The sequence below is a fragment of the Ictidomys tridecemlineatus genome, chromosome 8 (genome assembly GCF_052094955.1).
Source record: "Ictidomys tridecemlineatus isolate mIctTri1 chromosome 8, mIctTri1.hap1, whole genome shotgun sequence".
NCBI classification, from domain to species: Eukaryota; Metazoa; Chordata; class Mammalia; order Rodentia; family Sciuridae; genus Ictidomys; species Ictidomys tridecemlineatus.
This window is the reverse complement of record NC_135484.1, coordinates 50,857,321-50,875,837: the sequence shown is the minus strand read 5'-3', so window position 1 is coordinate 50,875,837 and position 18,517 is coordinate 50,857,321. Positions and strand designations below refer to the sequence as shown.

Below are 18,517 nucleotides of genomic sequence, written 5' to 3'. Positions count from 1 at the left end.
TATAAAGGGTAAAATTTATTCATTTATAGATTTAACATTAAAATATATTACTATCTTTGTATGGCTTTTAGGACAATATAGTCACATAATTTTAAAAGTTAAAAAAAACCTTTCTTTGATACATCAACAATTAGAAAATGAATGTGAAAGAAGAAAAGAAACGAACCAATTATCAAAATGATAGATAATTACAAGTATTAGCAAGGATGTGGAAAAACTGGGACCCTAGTTAACACTGCTGGTGGGAATGTAAAATAGTATAGTTGCTTTGAAAATCACTCTGGCAGGTTTCTCAAATTGCTAAACATACAGCTACCATATACTCCACCAATTCTACTCTTGAATATATATATCCAAGAAAACTTTTACATTAAAAAAATTGAACAATAAAAATTTTCAGTGGAGACTCAAATGTCTATTAGTTGATGAATGAATATATTAATGTACTGTAAAACCATATAATAGAATAATATTTGGCAATAAAAAATTGGTACTGATAGATGCTGTTATATAACAGATAAATCTGAACATTATGTTAAAGGAAACATGTTACAAAATCAAATATTGTATGATTTTGTATTGAAATGTTTAGAATATACAATTCTGTGGGGACAGAAAGTAGATCAGTAGTTGCCTAAGGGGATGGGACAGGAGGGTGAGAGGTTTTTCTGGGAAGGGTAGTGCCAGGTAGTATCTAAAAAATTATAGGATAATGGCTCAATGATGCAGGGTTATTTTGAGGGGCAATAAAAATATTCTAAAATTAATCGTGATGACTGCACAACTTTGAATATACTAAAAGCCACTGAATTGTATGCTTTTTATGGGGGTGAATTATAAAATATACAAATTATATTTAAATAAAACTGTTAAAGAGAATTAAGCAAACATTTAAAAACTCCTAAACTCCTTGAATCTTCAATTCTTTAACAAATTAGATAAATAGAAACACTGTTTTATAACTTGTATTTTAACCTAATATATGATGATTATTTCCTCATATTTATTTATTTTTGTAGCTACAGAATATACTAGTGTTTAATTATAACAATTTATTGCTGAATCCTTGTTACTGAATACCTTTTATTACCATAAGAGATGCTGTGAGGAATATTTTTACAGATAAATTTTTGTACAAATGCTTGTTTTCTTAAAATTCCTAAATTTGGTCAATGTTTTCAATATATAAGAACACAAAGCTTTCCAGAAAGGCTTTAATATTTTAGATTCCTACTAGTAATAATAAAGTGCTTGTTTCCTTGCATCTCTGTCAACACTGAGGGTTATTACTAGTTTGCAGGCAAAAAAATGGTATCACATATTAATTTGCATTTTTTGTTTTAGATTGATGTTACTCCTCAACAAAACAGATTTGTAAATATGGTCTAATGCATTATGTATAGATTGGTTGCATTCCTTTAAAATTAAATGAATTTAATGGCTCATCTCTTCTATAAAAGGAATTAGTGGAACTATGGTATAATTCAGAGAAGCAGATACATTTACACTTTGCCCTCTCTCTGGACAGAAAGTAGACCAAGAGAAAAATGTCAAATGAGACACCAAAATAATGAGACACTAATATTATTTGTGAAAAGGTCAGGTAGCACACAAGCATTTTGCTGAGATTTAAGTATAAATCAAAACTAGCAGGGCTTATTAGAAAATTTAAGAATTATAAGCATAAAACAAAACATGTAAGAACCTGTCATGAATGTTCTTTGAAACCAAGATAGTGATTCAAGAGAATTACCTATTAGATTACATTGATAAAAATTGGAATATGTTGGTAAATAAGTTGGTAAATAAATTTATTTAATTCTATCCACATTGTTTCCCATCTCCTAAAATCCTAATTCATTTTTATAAGACATTAGTATTGCCATTGTTTCTGTAATTCATAATAAAATTAAGAAACAATCAGCATATTAGACATAAATTATTTTAATAAGGTAAATGATTGTGTACTTACTTATTAAGGCTAGCCATTTGTATGCCAAATAAGATAGACACTTGAATACTTCAGCCATTTGGATTTTTTCCCTTGAGATTTAATGTTCAGGTCTTTTACCCATATTTTTTCTATTCATTTAAAAGTGTGCAATATAGTTAATATATAATCATTATGTTGTAACTCATTTTCCCAGATTGTTAGCCCTTTAAATTTGTTAATGTTTGTTTACTGAGGTACAAAAGTTTGTTTCTGGAGGGAAATGGTTAAAAGTTAGCTTATGCACACAGTAAATACTATGTATATAAAACTGATTAGCTGGGCATGGTGGCACACGCCTGTAACTCCATCAGCTCAGGAAGTTGAGGCAGGAGGATCATGAGTTCAAAGCCAGCCTCAGCAATTTAGTGAGGCCCTATGCAACTTAGTGAGACCCTGTCTCAAAATTAAACATAAGAATGGTCTATTATTAGAGCTTAAATAAATAAACTTAATATTTTATATTTAAAAAATATTTTTACTATACTATATATAATAATGATGTATAAACAAACATACACTCATCCTAATAGGTTTTTTTTTCATTTTGGCTGAAGAACATAGATTTTGGAGTTAGTCCTAGACTCTAACTATGGCTCCATTAGAAGTCACTAGGTGACTACAAGCAAATCATTTAACCCCTTAGCTCCCAGTTTTAATGTGTAAAATGGGTAATAAGACTGTTCTGAATCTGAAGTGTTAGAAAAAAAGAGAATGTAATACTTATAGCTGCTATTATCATAATTATAGTAATTACTATTTCCCCATTCATTTGTAATTTAACTTTCTATCCTGAAAAGAAAGTTATACCAATGAATTAATGTTTAGTGGGAAACTTTTGTGTGCTAAAGGTTTTATATGCACTATCACATTTCTCATTCACTTTATGAGGTAGAACATTTTAACATCTTTGCATTACAGATTAAGAAATGGAGGATTACTGTGAGGTTTATTGTTACAAACCTACTAAACCAACATTATGAACCTATTATACCAGAACCTGAGCTATCAGTCAAATTATGACTGAGATTAAGGTGAGACAACGTGATACAAAGAAAGCAAGATGACAGATTATGAATAATTGCCCTAATGAATTTCTAGTATCATAGCAAATTAATTATTTCTTCACTAAGCTAAAAGTAGACCTTTATTAATTTTGCCCTTTATTAATGTATTCCTTTCCACTGACTGGTAACCAGATAAAACGGTAACAAACATATTTTATCTTACACAAGTAAAAGCTATTTTAACAAGGGACAATTTAGCTTGTACAATATATCAAACAACTGTCAATTTTAATGTATATTTATTCTCATAGGTATGAATATAAAAATACTTTGACAAATATTTTATGAAGTATTTAAACTTTTTAAATTAAAAATTTTGTATAAATTTCATTCCTACTTTCTAGATCTATCTACTAGTCACATGGGACACACACACACACACACACACACACACACACACACACACACACAAGAATGGATTATTGCGGCCCTTAAAAAAATTACAACACAGCTGGGCACATGCCTGTAATCTCAGGGGCTCTGGAGGCTGACAGGAGGATCGAATTTAAAGCCAGCCTTAGCAATGGTGAGGTGCTAAGCAACTCAGTGAGATCCTGTCTCTAAATAAAATACAAAATAGTGCTGGGGATGTGGTTCAGTGGTGGAGTGCCCCTAAGTTCAATCCCTGGTACCAACAACAACAAAAAAATTACAATACAGCTAAACTTTGTTAGTTTTTTCATTATTATTAAATAATTATGCCATCCTCTTAACATTTTGTCTGAGTCAATTTTAATGAGCAAATACAAATTTTTTTGGTGCTGGAGATTGAACCCAGGGTCTTGTGTATGCAAGGCAAGCACTCCAACAACCGAACTATATCTTCAGCTGCACAAGTTTTTTTTAAAAAAAATTTTAAAATTCTAATTTGTTATTTATAACAGCAGAATGCATTACAATTCATATTATACATATAAAGCACAATTTTTCATATCTCTGGTTGTACACAATAGAGTCATACCATTCCTGTCTTCATAAATGTATAGGGTAATGATGTCCATCTCATTCCACTGTCTTCCCTACCCCCATGCCCCCCTTCCTTCTCCTCTCCCTTTTGCTCTATCTATCTATCTATATATCTATCCCCTCCGCCCCTTGCAACCCCACTATGAATCAGCATATTTATATCAGAGAAAACATTCAGCATTTTGTTTTCTGGGATTGGTTAACTTCATTTAGCATTATATTTTCCAAACTCATCCATTTACCTGCAAATGCCATGATTTTATTCTCTTTTAATGATGAATAGTATTCCATTGTACCTATATACCACATTTTCGTTATCTATTCATCTACTGGAAGCCATACAAGTTTTCATGTGGGAAAGATGACGGGAAATATAACTATAAAGCATGAGTTAGGTAGGCCTGGGTACTAATGAAATGGGGGTTCTTAGTGCTTTCTAAAGGTATAGGGTATTTTTAAAAAAATTTTTTTAGTTGTGGATGGATAGAATGCCTTTATTTTATTTGCTTATTTTTATGTGGTGCTGAGGATCAAACCCAGTGCCTCAAGCATGCTAGGCAAGCATTCTGTCACTGAGCTACAGCCCCAGCCTCAGGGTATTTTTTGATTAGACATTTGGGAGAAGGTAAAAAAAGAAGATAGGATAATTCCAAATAAAAACACACTTATTCTGAACTTCTAAGAATTGGTTCTACAATCATGAATTGGAGGAGAAAATTTATTAGATTACCTTCTTGAGCTGTATCACCTTCTGTTCCCAGATCATAGCTCTAGCTTAGAAAGTGAAATACTATTTAATAACTATGCCTTGGATTGGCAGATGAAATCAATCCAAGGTGGTATTATGAGTTCTCCAGATCTATAACATTTGAAGAGGTTTTATAGGCTGCTTTAGGAATTTCATCATGAAATATAACATTATTTTATGGAAAATGTGTTCTAACACCCTAATAATAATACTTTGGAAATATAACTCATTCATATACATAAGGAGCTTCAAGATGACCAAATCTGGATTTAAAAAATAAAATATTACAATAATTAGAACATCATAATGTTTTACAAACTGTTTAATATAAGCAATCACTGACTAGCAAGTTCCTCTCATTCTGAATCAATTTATAAAAAATAAATCACATTTCCTTAAAACATTGTAGAAAACATCAAATGAAAAAGTGCTTGAGGGGCTGTGGCTATGGCTCAGTGGTAGAGCCACAGCACTAGCACGTTTGAGGCACTGGGTTTGATCCTCAGCACCACATAAAAAAAAATAATAATAAAATAAAATAAAGGTTAGGAAAAAAAAAGACTTCAAGATTATTGGTAAGAATTTACTTAAATTTAGCGGGGACTTGTGGCACACTCCTGTAATCTGAGTGGCTTGGGAGGCCGAGGCAGGAGGATTCTAAGTTCAATGCTAGCCTCAGCTACTTTGTGAGACCCTGCCTTTAAATACAAAATAAAAAGAACTGGGGAAGCAGCTCAGTGGTTAAGCACCCCTGGGTTCAATCCCCAGTATCCCTCCAAAAAATACTTAAATTTAGAAATAAAATTCTGATAGCCTTGAGAGTCTCCAAAAAATGAATGTATGGTCTTTCCATATAACATAATCCATTTAACATAAATGGTCCAATATTTAATCCAATTATCTTATATAGAATATTAGGTCCAGTTTTTTATTCCCCTTGGCAATAACAGAATTACACATCCTACATAATAACTAATTAGAAGTAGTAGAACATACATTCAGAACATTCTAGGACTTATAAACAACTGAATGTAGTTTTTAATGTTAAGATTAATATGTGTTTATTTTATTTATTAGAATATAACTTTCCTAAGCTTCTTTTTCTTTTATTATTATTATTATTTATTTATTTTTTCTGAGGAGGGTACCAAGGAGTGTACCCAGGGGCGCTTGACCACTGAATCACATACCCAGCCCTATTTTTGAATTTTTAGAGACAGGGTCTCACTGAGTTGCTTAGCGCCTTGCTTTTGCTAAGCTGGCTTTGAACTTATGATCCTCTTACCTCAGCATCCCAAGCCGCTGGGATTATAGGTGTGCGCCATCAGCTTCTATTATGTTTTGATGGTAATTTCAGCTCACTTCCACGAGATTCCCTTTTAAAAAGGGATTGGAAGATGAGATGAAATGCTCAGAAAATAGTTCCCCGACGTATATATCAAATTGTTTTTAAGGCTTTAGCTTTTCTGTCCTCAACACCACGTAGCCTTATAATTCAATAAACCAAGACTCACTCATTTTAATTATCACACACATTAATTTCTGGATTTTGTTCTTTATACTACTATTTTTTTTCAGCTTATTACTATCATTTTTACTTTTAACTTATAGAAAGTAGAGGTGGAAATGTTCATTTTTCACTACAATGTAGTAACTGATCCTGGACTAATTCTCCTGCCTGGGTAAGAGTCAAGTTAATTATTTTTGGGCAATGAACAATAAGAAATATAAAACTGCTTTTTTAGAAGAGGAGAACTCATGAGATGAATTTCAGTTCAGCATGAAGATAATTTCTAAATGCAGCGCAGTTATTAGAGTTTAAGCCAAAGAGGCAGAGCTTAGAGTTCAGGCAACTCACAGCTGGGATCTGTGGAATGAGGCACCAGATATAGGGAACCTGTGTAAAGGGCAGGAATTGGGGTTCAGAAACACAGGCGAAGTTCCTCATGACTGTCCGAGGCTGAACTGAAAATAGCAGTTCAGCCTTGGACTATAAGGCTTATTAGAGAGTAATTGCTTAGGTGCTGAATTTAGGCAGAAGAGATCTGATAATGCTGGGATTGAAGGCTTAGTAATGAGAAGAAAAATCATTACCCACTTGTTAACAACCTTGGCATCCAGTTGAGAGTCCACAAAATCCATGCATTAGGAAGGTTTTGCTCTAGAACAAAGTCTACTATTGTTGTGGTTTGGATCTGGAATATCCCCCAAAAGCTTGTGTGTTAAAGACTAGGCCCCCGATGTCCAGAGGGAAGATTTTTGGAAAAGATTGCATTATAAGAGCTCTAACCTCATCAGAGGGTCAATCCATTTGATGGGTTAATAATCTAAAAGGACTACTAGGAGCAGGCGGAACCTATGGGCAGGTGGGCGTGATTGGATAATAGAAGTAGGTCAATGGGGATACGACCTGGAGATTATATCTATATCTTGTCCTTACTCTCTTCCTCCTTTTCCTTCTGCTTCTTGGCTGGCATAAACTGAGAAGTGTTCCTCTGCCATGCCCTCTGACAGGATGTTCTGCATCACCCCAGGTCCAAAGCAATGGAGTAGATCAACCATGGACTGAAACTTCTAAAACTGTGAGCCAAAATAAACTTTTCCTCCTTTAAGTTGTTTCTTGTTAGGCAATTTGGTCACAGCAATTAAAAACTGACCAATCCAACTTCTCTAGATGAAATTTAAAACCAAGCCCTGACAATATACACAGGGGACAGTTTGGAAACTGAGTCCTGTCAAGCTTTGAGGTGCTTAGGAAACACTGGGGTCTGATATGTTCCCCTATTCCAATCACGGGCTGGCTCTGAGCAATAAACAACTATCACTAAGAAAGGGCATTCTAGACCTCATGTAAAGGGACACTGCTACTGAGGAAGGAGCAGAGGCTGTCTCTGGAGAAGGGTCAGGAAAACTGCTTGGGCCCAAGACCTGGCAGTGGTACAGAGCAGAGGTCAAATGACACTGTGGGAAGAACAGGAATGCTGAGAAAGCTCCATCCTTGAGTTCTAGAACAGGAACTTCCAAAGACTAAGGTGGATCAGGAAAATTGAGACACTCCCTCTGCTTCCACTAGAGTCTTATAGAGAGTAAAAATAACAGCAGTTAAAAACAGTTAAGTCTGATTTTGAAAATAAAACAAATTACATACACTAGAAAGGTGAGAATGATTTTGATCTCTCATCAAAAACAATGGAGGCCAGAAGAAAAGGGAATGCAATCTTTATAGAGTGATATAAGAAAAACAAAACTAAAATTCAACTGTTGAATGAGACACAGTAAAAATCTTTCAGAAATAAGGGTGAAATAAAGACATTTTTAGGTAAATAAGGCCTGAGAAAATTTGTTTCCAGCAGATCTGTAATAGATAAAATGCCAAAGGAAAGAGTTTGGCAGTTTCTTAAAATATTAACATATACTAACCATATGACTCAGCGTATGTAAGCAATTCTACCCCTTGAGAAATGAATGCATGTCATACAAAGACTTGCATACAAATATTTATTCTAACTTTATTCACTACAGCCTTAAACAAGAAACCACACAAATGTCCATTAATAGGTGAGAGGATAAATTGTGGCATATTATTATAACTAAACACTGTTCAATAATAAAAATAAGTAACATGAAACATGTTGAATCTCAACATGGTTTACACAACATGGTTGAATCTCAAAAAAGCATTTTGCTGAGTTTCTTTAAAGAAGTCAGACACAAAGGATAAATGATTTAAAAAAAAAGCTTTAAAAAGAAAAAGAAAAAAAAAAAGACTGGGGATTGAACTCAGAGGCTCTTTACAACCTGAGCTATATCCCCAGTCCTTTTTTTTTTTTTTTTTAATTTTTGTGACAAGATATCTTTAAGTTGCTGAGGGTCTTGCTAAGTTGCTAAGCATAGCCTTGAACTTGTGCCTCTTGCCTAAGCCCCGATTTGCTGGAATTACAGGTATGTGGCACTGCACGTGGCAAAGGTAGATTATTATTTCAATTTATATGAAGTACTGGAACAGGCAAAAGTAATCAAGTAATAGAAACCCATTTAGTACTTACCTGGATGGTTAGGTTTTGGGTAGGCTGACTGCAAATTTGTTCAAAAGAATTCTGTGGCTATTATGTTCCTTTATATGACTGGGATGTGGTTATATAGGGAACATATTTTTCAAAGTCACTGAACAATACACTTTAAATATGTGCATTTTATTGTATATAACATATATCTCAATAAGGCTGATTTTAAGAAAGTTACTATCCTCTTCAGAGTTGTAAAATATTACCTGTATAGATCTGTCTTGTTATCAAACCAATCTGACAAGACCCGAAAGGTAAAGAGGGGAAATCGCTGATGAAGAACATGAAAGCTCACATTTTCAAATGTGTAATTAGTTAGAGCCACCTAAAAGAAGAGAATAAAACACCATGATAGTAATGCTTATATTTAATGTAGCAAATTTTGTTCTAAAAGATTCTAACATCACTTTGAACTTTTCATAGTAGATATGAAAGCTATTTGTAAAAATTTGTTATAACTGAACTATAATTAGTTCAAAACTATATACAGCTTACTAGACAAAAATGTTCACTAATAAATTAAAGGTAGGCATTCATCATCCTCCCAAGTAGTACATCAGTACTAGTACCCTATGGACAGGCATTCCATAGCTACTTAATTTCATTCCAAAAGCAAAAGATGAAAAAAAAAAAAAAACGTCAGACGTATTTACCATCTTCAAAATGTATAGGTAAAAGCTGTATTAATGAGAAAATACTGAAAAAGGGCCCAAATTAATAAAATGTGCCTCTTGACTAGGTCATCTCTCAGAAATACCTACAAGACAAAAGCAATCTAGACAATGGCAAGAATTTTAATGCAAAATTGAAATTAAAGAATCAGTAGTCACCATAATTAGGTCAGCCTGAGATTCAGAGGAATAATTCAAACATTACGTCACATTTTTACATTATAACTTTAAAATTTTACTTTCTACTTTTATATCCCATGAGTTACAAAATGAGATTAAATGTTAATCTTATCCCAGTGCAGTGACCCAAACTGTCTTACTTTATCTATGACTTCTGCAAAACTCCAAAATAAAAAGTATTGTAATGCAGTATACTTCATAACACACACACACACACACACACACACACACACACACACACACACACACCTTGAAAGGCTGCAAAAAGGAAGAAAAAGGCAACAGGACAAAGTAAAAAATACAAGATTAAATGAAGATTGTAAAATTGCTAATAGCAGCAGAATGAAAACACACATTAAAAGCAGTAAATGGCAGAACAGATTCTACTATAAATTAAGTCAGTGATGTGGAGCGCAAACCCAAATAGCTTTCTCAGAACGCAGATAAAGAGGACAAAGAGAGGAAAATGATGAAAGAAAATATATGGGGAAGATACAAAGAGAAAACAGTATACAGGGAAAAATATACAGAGAATGAAGAGTTAACATTTATAGACAATTCAGTTCTTGAAGGAAATGGAAAAATCTAAATGGTCAAATCTATTTTATTTTGCATTTCTGTCTTTAAATCTGGACATAGCTGGTAGGTATCACTTTAATTCTCTGATGCAAATCTCAAATTTATATTTTCTTAATTATTCTCTGTTGAATTCTCCTAGATAGCTATTTTACACTCTTCAAAAAGTTTCTTCAAGCTGGGCATAGTGGTACACACCTGTAATCCCAGCAACTAGGGAGGTTGAGGCAGGAGGACTGCGAGCAAGGCCAGCCTCAGCAACTTAGTGAGACCCTGTTTCAAAATAAATAATAAAAAGAGCTGGGGGTGCAGCTCAGTGGTAGAGAGTCCCTAGGTTTAATCCACAGTATCACCAAAAAAATAAATTAAAAAAATTCTCCACAATCCTCATCTTTACCACAGAAGTGATCCCTAATTTACTGTGAAAATTGAAGCAATCATAAGAGAATGTCCACAGATTCTCATTATCACATCTGTTTTCTATCAGCATCTACACTCATATGTTCTGCCTTTCTCCCTTTTATGGCAGAAAACCAGCTATGCTACATTTCCTACAACCAGGTATCCATCTTGGATTTAATATGGCACTCCATATTTATTTAATAGAATCAGTTTGTTTCCAACCCACTTGGCAAATTCTTGAAAGGCCAAGATTAAGTAGATAAGCCAGAAGGCCTTTAAGTATAATCTTCTGGGCAAGAGTCATTTATTCTTTTAATGAAGTAGCTAAGTAGTTCTTTAAGAGGCAGTGTGTTTGTCACTCAGGAACAGCAGAAATTCTATGTTTAAAGTTTCAGGACAAGTGAAAACTGGTATATTAATTTTTTTTCAGTCCTAAAGAATGAAATTATGTCATGTGCAGGAAAATGGATGAAATTTGAAAGCATTATGTTAATTGAAAGGAGCCAAACTCAGAAACTCAAGCGTCATATGTTCTCTCTCATAGAGAATGACAGAGAGAGGGGAGCATAGAAAAAAATGAGAGAGAGAGAGAGAGAGAGAGAGAGAGAGAGAGAGAGAGAGAGAGAGAGAAGAGAAGAGGAGAGGAGAGGAGAGGAGAGGAGAGGAGGGGAGAGGGGAGAGGGGAGAGGGGAGAGGGGAGAGGGGAGAGAGGAGAGACAGAAAAGGAAGTTGGTTAGATCTGAAGAGTAGAGAAAGGAGACCAGAGGAAGGGAGGCAGGGAGGGAAAAGGAAGGTATGGGGTAAAACTAACCAAATTCTATTGTTCTGTTGTGTGTGTGCATATACAAACATGTAACAATGAATCCCACTACTATGTATAATTATAAGCACCAATAAAAAACAAAACAAAACCCCAGAATTTAAAAATTCAAACTAGACACAGGAAAATATTTTCCTTTTAACTGTAAACTGTATTTGGCAGGACAATTGTTGAGTAGATGTCTTAGAGAAAACAAAAGAGCTTTTCTTTCATTTAATATACTTTTCTGCATTTAAATTATTTTATATGATGACAATATTTTACTATTTATTTTTTTTTGGTGCTAGGGATTGAATTTAGGGACTTGTACATGCTAGGTAAGTGCTCTACTACTAAGCTACATCCCCCGCCCCTATATGATTTTTTAATAAAGAATAAAGAGTAGTTTATAAAAAGAAAATCATGAAGAAATAATAAAAGAAGTTAGAAACTCCTAAGTATCATGAGGAAGATATGGATAAAAGATATAAATAAAAAGGAACCCCTGGAACTATCCAAATGTAGAAAACATAGTTTGACAGCCTCTACTATGAAGAAAAATTCTCAAGGCCAGCTTCTGTCCAAAGTCATAGCCCAGGATTTTATGAAAATTATCAAGTTATCAGGAATACTCTGGATTAGGAAAAACAACAACAACAAAACCTAAACAAGATAATTTCCCCCAACAAGGAAGGGAGACAGGGAGATAAATATCCAACTCATAACTTTCTCACAGGTGTTCCTCACATTTTATAAGTAAAGATCAGAAATGTATATATTCAGCCTAGATTATCAGAAAATCTTTCTCCCTGAATATTCAGTGAGGACACGAGAAGGCCCTGAACTTAAAGAAGATAATGTTCAGTAATTTACTTGTTTTTATATATTTATGTGTCCATCTCAGGCAATATGAGACTGAAGTTAGAAATAAATAATGGAATATCTATACCAAATACATTACAACCTCTGTATCATCCACATTTTATGCCATGTCACTAGGAATTATTTTGAAGTCACTAGGAACTCTTGTGTTCTGAGAATAATAACAATTCAATAGAAGAAACCAGGCAACTTCAAGGATATAAACATTATCTAGGAAATCATATGATTTAGATTTTCACTTGGCTTTAAGTGCAAAAAATGATAAAATTATAGAATATTCAACACATATCATGATATCTTATTATAGCTATAGACTTTTTAGTTGTCTTAGACACAAATAGAAAAATTAAAATTTAAAAAAACAAAGTCTAAAACCTCAGTTTTGCATTTTAGAAAGTAGTTATTTATAAATCTACCACAGTATAATAAAAATAATTTGCAAAAAGCATAAGTTACATAGTAGGCTATACTAATACTCTATAATGATTAAATTCCTATACTGACACAATCTGATAATGCCAAAAATTTTATATAAAACATTTTACCTCATTTCTCATGATTCTCCAGAGATTCAGTGTAATTCGGCCAACAATATTTATCTCACTCATTGTATCTGATCCATAGTCATCTCTTTCAGCTGCAAATCTGTTCTCCATTTTGTCATCTAAATGAATATAGGACTTTATCAGGACCCACAGAAAACAAACTTTCAAGCAAATTATGCCAAAGTAAATGAGAATGACAACAATTAAAGATGAAGATTAGGGTGAAATAAAATTCAGAGTCTACATTATATTGGATTAAAAATAATCATTATTTTTAATAAAATAAAACAAATAAAAACAAGTTTTCTTCCTTAAATTATGAAGGAATTTTGAGCAATAAGTATATTGGAAAATACCACTTTCCCTTCCTCTTTTCTATAGAGTGTTGTCCCTCCGTATCTGTGGGGGATTGGTTCCAGGATCCTTTGCGATACTAAAATCTGTGAGCTCAAATACCTTATATAAAATGATTTAGTATTTGCATAAACCTATTCCTATATATATACTTTAAATCATTTCTAGATTATTTAGAATATTTAATAAAATAACAGTTGGTATATTGTGTTGTTTAGGGGGATAATAGCAACCAAAACAGTTCATACATGCTCACTACAGATGAATTTAAAAAGATACATTTTGATCTATTGCTGGTTGAATCCATGGATGCAGAACACCTGGATACAGACCATAGATACCAAGGGATGACCGTATATTTAAATAATAAGCCCTTTCCTCATTAAATTTGGTAATTCCTGCTGCTATTTTTATAAATACCTAATGCTACTGCATTTATTTGGTTTTAGCATAAAAAAGGTCCACTGATAAATTGGTCATTTCTTGGAAGAAATGGTAGTTTTTAACTGAAACAATTCTCTGAAAATCTGTTGACATCAATTAATGATGTTCATATTCAGCATGAAATTCTCAACTGTATATGGAGATGAAGAGTTACTCCTAGAAAACAGAGTTCTGAGCCCAGTTTCTTAGTTGATGATTCTACCTAGAAAGAAATTAATGTTTCTCTTATATAATATGGGAATGTTGTTGATTAAAGGCAATGGAATAACAAAATTATTTATCATATATTGTGTGTCTATTATATTCTGTAAATTTATCAGTGTTTCTTTTATTTTAATACGACAAGTTTCATTTGGCCTTATACAATAAGAGAACTAGTATTCTAAACCAGGATTACCTCACTTCAAAGGCCATGTAGACTCACCCACCCAACTCTATTTCTTCCTTTATAGGTTAAAGAGACAATGTTTAAAAGTTGCCTTTCCCCCCACCCCGTTTATCAAAAACACTTCTATAAAGTTTTTTTTAAAAAAATATTTATTTATTTATGTATCTTTAGTTTTTTTTTTTTTTTTTTTTTTAGGTGGATATATTAGTTTGTTTTTATGTGGTGTCGAGGATCGAACCCAGTGCCTCATGCATGCTAGGCGAGCACTCTACCACTGAGCCACCACCCCAGCTCCACTTTTATAATGTTTACTCTGATCTTAGGTACTGCTGTATTTCATAATCATTCTGTTAGTTCTATTATTTCCATTTTACAAATAAGTGAAGTGAGGCATGGATTGGTAAGTAATTTCTGGCATCATATAGCTAGATATCAGCCTAGCAAAGATTTCTCCAGATATTCTCTACAATTTGTATTTTGATAGAACCCAGAGCTTCATGCATACTAGGCAACTAGGCAAGCACTCTAACACTGACCAAAATCCCCAGTCCAGTACTTTACTTTAGTCACTCTCCTGATTCAATTTATATGCCTTACATGTTAGAACTAATTAATTAAAAGGCCCATCTGAACATTTGTGTTATTTCTCCTATCCTAACAGATGTTGAAAAAAACAGATGTATTCCTGAAATTCAAAAGACATAGAAGCTACAAAAAGTTTACACAATGAAAAGCTTAAAGTATCTCTGCCTTTCATTCTAAGCTTTTGAAAGCTCAAAATAATTACTGTAAATCCTCCAGTTTCAAACTTTTCATTTAAATTTATCAACATTTAAGACATTTTACTGAAGTCATATCCTCTGGGAAATGGTCTCCTGATTAATTTTATCAATTTTATATTTGGTCATTTAGCCCCCCTAAAGTATATGTTATTTTGTTTGAGTAAGACTTGTGGGAGCCTAAAATAAATGCATTAAAAATTCTGTAGTTAAAAAAACCAAAAATATAAAAAGTGACTTATAAACTGTAAGTAATTTGGTACGAATATTATTACCCCTCCTCTTCAGTTAGATCAAAACTTTGGAAACAGCTTTCAAAATTCATGCAATTTTTAGCCTGATACTTGAAAATTAATGATAAATAAGTTAACTATTAATCTTTACTTTTCTTGTCCCTTCTTAACCAAGCGAATGAAGAAAAATAAACCAGACAAGTAGAACACAATATGGTAAAAGAGTAAAATAAGTCAAAGAAATATTATGCAGCTTCAACATGTTTAAGAAGATTATCTCATAATACAGGAAAGTACTTATGATAGGAATGATAAATCAAAGAAGCATAATAAAAATGCAACTTTTGATATGATTCCAGTTATACGTAAAAAAATATTTACATATGAAAAATGACTGAAAAGAGAAAAAAAATCCCAACAAATAACATTAACAGTATATAGAGCTATGAGATTGGAGAATTTTAAAAAATTTTTCTTGATTTTTAAAATTTTTCTATAAAGTTGTATCTAGAACTTAACATAAAAAAATTAGTATTAAAAACTGAGCTAGAACATGGGGGCTGGGAAGGTGGCTCAAGCGGTAGCGTGCCCGTCTGGCATGCGTGCGGCCCGGGTTCGATCCTCAGCACCACATACAAACAAAGATGTTGTGTCTGCCGAAAACTAAGAAATAAAATATTAAAAATTCTCTCTCTCTCTCTCTCTCCTCACTCTCTCTTAAAAAAAAAAACTGAGCTAGAACAAACAATAGTACTTTTTAACATCTTGTCTTTGTCTACTTTATGACAGCTAAGCCATAAAACATTCACAACTCTACATACCTGGTACTCGAGAGATCATCTGACATAAGTCAACACTTAAGGCAGCAGCTCTTTGTAAGAGGTAGCCCCAGGAATGCATCTGAATCTCATATCCTAGCAGAATATCGGGATCATACCTAAAGAAGAAAGGGAAAATGAAATAAGGACCATACATTTGGACATTTAACTAAAAGAACTCATTTCTTCATGATAGAGGGTAAAAAAATAAAAATCTATATTCTATAATGTATTGCAGATGGCGAAGGGATGATAGAATGTTTCCTATGGAAATTTTACATAAGAAGAAATGAACTGAAGTTAACTTTTGTAAAATAAGCATAGTTTTTCTAGGACTAAGTATTTAACGTGACTTGGGAAAGAGGCTGATAGAAATTGGGATCGAATGCAGACCATTACCACTGATGTACAGGAGTGATGGTACAACTGAGAATATGATATATGCAGGGGAGGGTGAAGTGCAAAGGCATTTGTTCATACAGTATTTGGAAAAAGATCCTCTAGGTTGTCTGTTGCCCCTTCTTTCCTTCTAATCCATACTGCTCTTAAAATAGTTTTAATGCAGAGAATGGAAAAGAAAATCTTCCTTTATTTTAATAATGACTTATTTCTCACATGAATTTAGGCCAAAGTAATACAAGTTTGTCCTAAGAGGAAGACGACTGTTTAATGGTACACTGAAATATTAACTGAGATTAATAAGGGGAAGGAAGGCATAATAATCTAGAAAAATGTGTTCATTGTGGTTACACAGCTACATTGGTAAAGTTAAACTAACAAACTGCACCTAACTCAGGAGTCTCTTTGTGGCTCCTCTTGGAATGTCTTTGTTGTGATCATTTTGAAAAAATATTTGGTTACAGAAAAGAAAATAAGGATTTTAAAGCTGGCATGGTATAGCGTGCCTATAATCCCAGCGACTCAGGAGGCTGATGTAGGAGGATCACAAGTTCAAAGCAAAGGTGCTAAGTGACTCAGTGAGACCCTGCCTCTAAATAAAACACAAAATAGGGCTATTAGATGGGCCAAGTGCCCTTAGGTTCAATCCCTGGTACCTGTCCCTCCCACACACAAAAAATTTGGGATTTTCACACTAGTCACAAAGTCATTCTGAATTGTGGGATGAGTGACCTGTTCAAATTATGTCATCTAATACCTTAAGTCTCAGTCATTGTCTACAATATTAGATCATACTAATTTATTGCTCTAGCCATCTATAGCTACTCATGGTATAACAATGGAGCATAAGCAGATCACCAAATATTTAGAACTGGTTTGCTAATATTTTATCAGACTTCCATAGATGTTTTTAAAAAGTGAGTGTTGAGGGCCAGGGTTGTATGTAGCTCAGTGGTTGAGCATTTGCCTTGCATGTGTGAGGCACTGGGTTCGATCCTCAGTACCACATTAATAAATAAATAAATAAATAAATAAATAAATAAAAATATATATATAAATAAATATATATATAAATATATATATATAAATATATATATATACATATATATATACATATATATATAAACAAAGATATTGTGTCCATCTACAACTAAAAAAAAATTTTTTTTTAAAAAGTGAGTGTTGAATTGCTTTAGTTTCATTGGTCAATAGAAATTATAATGTTACTAAAATGTCCTATTTCTAATTCTGGAGTATTTAAGTCTGATATCAAAAGAACTAGGTATAAACTTCTCCAAGAGTATCCTTTCTTTTTTTCCTATTCCTTAAAGGCCCTTGAAAGTGTATTAGATAATATAAATTTTAATATCTAGTGATCAGCTCATAATCCATTATTACATCACAGATTTGCAGAGTAGCCCCCAATGCTGTTAGGAGAAAAAGATAATGTACATATTATGCATGTGTTTTCCTCTATATAAATATGGTGGAAATTTCTCAAAAAACGGCTTAATTTAATAAACAATTATTAATGTAATAAAACAGTCAAAATAGTTCATCAACCTATATAAAATGTCCTCTTATAGAGTATCACATGAGTGGTATTTCTGGAACAAAGAACAAGATTGTGGTATGATCATGGAGAAGCAAGAAACAGCAAGACAATAAGCGCCATGAAATAAATATCCAGAAAAGGGAACCTGGAAAGATCCCAGAGTACTCAAGAAAAGAGAAGTATCCCAACACCCTTCCTGCTCAGTCTTCCAACATAATACTCCACTTTTACCATATCTGTGTTGAAACTGACTTTATCATCTTGTCCACTAAAAATCTTTTCTTAGGGTAATAAAAGATGTACTACATTTAGTACAGTGCAACCCCTTGTAAAGCTTTTTAATGGCTAACTTTGAGAAACTAGCTCTGAGGATCATGAGTCATAGAAGATTTAAAGGACTCTTACACACATACCAAAAACCCTATTGTTAATGGCTTCTGAAGTACTGAGAATCAGAATAAGCATTACAATGTAGCCATGGTTGACTCTGATCTAAAGAAACTGGAAGATTCCTGGAGTTCTCATCACATATGTTTCTAAGCATTGTTGGAACATAAAGAAGATGCCAGAGAATTGTAAGCCCTTATTCTAATTCATTTAAACTTCTCAATTCATGAAACATCTTGTTATTTCGAGAATTATTATTTCTAACAGCTA

General features: G+C 33.1%; 1 protein-coding gene across 6 annotated transcripts in view; it reads right to left on the bottom strand.

The window, feature by feature from the left end:
• Window positions 1-18,517, bottom strand: part of Rev3l (REV3 like, DNA directed polymerase zeta catalytic subunit) — a 167,395-nt gene that overhangs the window by 39,439 nt on the left and 109,439 nt on the right. For all 6 annotated transcript variants that reach the window (XR_013424964.1, XR_013424965.1, XM_078019448.1 and 3 more), the window contains 3 exons: window positions 15,910-16,025; window positions 12,891-13,009; window positions 9,042-9,160 (listed from right to left, as the gene is read on the bottom strand). Coding sequence is in view for 4 of the 6 variants with exons in the window: in XM_078019448.1 (XP_077875574.1) it covers window positions 9,042-9,160; window positions 12,891-13,009; window positions 15,910-16,025 (354 nt within the window). In the remaining 2 variants the exon portion in view is untranslated. The remainder of the gene's footprint in view (window positions 1-9,041; window positions 9,161-12,890; window positions 13,010-15,909; window positions 16,026-18,517) is intronic.